Source organism: Bidens hawaiensis, unplaced genomic scaffold, assembly GCF_021521415.1.
Source record: "Bidens hawaiensis isolate Kalapana, Puna unplaced genomic scaffold, B.hawaiensis_p1.1 tig00025332_1, whole genome shotgun sequence".
Lineage (NCBI taxonomy): Eukaryota > Viridiplantae > Streptophyta > Magnoliopsida > Asterales > Asteraceae > Bidens > Bidens hawaiensis.
This window is the reverse complement of record NW_027494036.1, coordinates 251,209-252,336: the sequence shown is the minus strand read 5'-3', so window position 1 is coordinate 252,336 and position 1,128 is coordinate 251,209. Positions and strand designations below refer to the sequence as shown.

At 39.1% G+C, this 1,128-nt stretch overlaps 1 protein-coding gene across 1 annotated transcript; it reads left to right on the top strand.

The window, feature by feature from the left end:
* Positions 1 to 446: 446 nt before the first annotated feature.
* LOC143571300 (rapid alkalinization factor-like) lies at positions 447 to 791 on the top strand. Its single transcript, XM_077056761.1, has one exon. It carries the CDS (start codon positions 447 to 449, stop codon positions 789 to 791), a length of 345 nt encoding a protein of 114 aa, XP_076912876.1.
* Positions 792 to 1,128: the final 337 nt, after the last annotated feature.

Here is a 1,128-nt window from a genome sequence, read left to right as displayed (position 1 = left end):
TTATAACATTAAGCCTCGTTTTAAAAAATTAGCTTATTTATTTCGTTACTCGTTAAGGCTATAAGCCTTTGTTTTTCGACTCGACCAAGATATTTAAATCATCGGAGACGGCCGTGTTCTTCCCTTTGGAGCCAAACAAAATACAACACTAAAGTAAACCCCCAAATTAGAGATGCCCTTACGTTAGAAATGGGCGAAGCACAACAATCACCCAGTAATCACCACACAAAAACCCATCCCAAACCCAATGGCACTTCCGTAAATAACGAAACACCGAAACCCATTTTCCTAACACCCTATATTATTTAATTCCCCCTGACAGCCTGCCAGCGCGTACGCTTTGTCATTACTATTATTATTATTATTATTATTATTATTATACTACTATTACTATACACCACCAAACCAATAGTCCTCACCATTTTGCCTGCCTTCAACCCAAAAATATGCCAACTTCTTTAACCAATCTTCTTCTTCTGCTGGTTATCTCCGCCGTGTTTTTGCCTCCGGCAGCCGCCGGAATCGCCGATTTTAACTGGCTTCCGTCACAAGGCGGAGAGTGCAGCGGATCGATTGCCGAGTGCATGGCCGACGGAGCAGGAGAGCTGGAGATGGAGTCGGAGAGCACCAGGCGTATTTTAGCAACGACTAGGTATATCAGCTATGGTGCGCTGCAAGGGAACAATGTGCCGTGCTCGCAAAGAGGTGCGTCGTATTATAATTGTCGGTCTGGTGGTCAAGCCAATCCGTACCAGCGTGGTTGCAGTACCATTACTCGTTGCCGACGTTGATTATTATTATTATTGATAATATTAATATATTTTTTTTCTGGTTTTTATTTTGTTTCTGTTTGATTCTGACTTTACTTCTTGTATGAAATTGAAAGAATTTGTGATTGATTTGATATTTTGATTGTGTAATAATTGGTATTTGGTTTCCATGATTTGGGGAATATTTTGTTCCCGGTAAATTTGAATTTATAAATTGATATTATTCATATTCCAAAATTAAAGAATGCAATTGCGCGGTTTTGAAGTTTTATCGAGGGCTCTAATCACCGTTGTAAGAATCCTGCCAGTTCATTCTAATTAATTTCGAGTATTTCTCAATTAATCCTAATTTATTGCT

Excerpts from the sequence above, each read along its gene's own strand:
- LOC143571300 (XM_077056761.1), top strand. The coding sequence starts at position 447 with ATGCCAACTTCTTTAACCAATCTTCTTCTTCTGCTGGTTATCTCCGCC.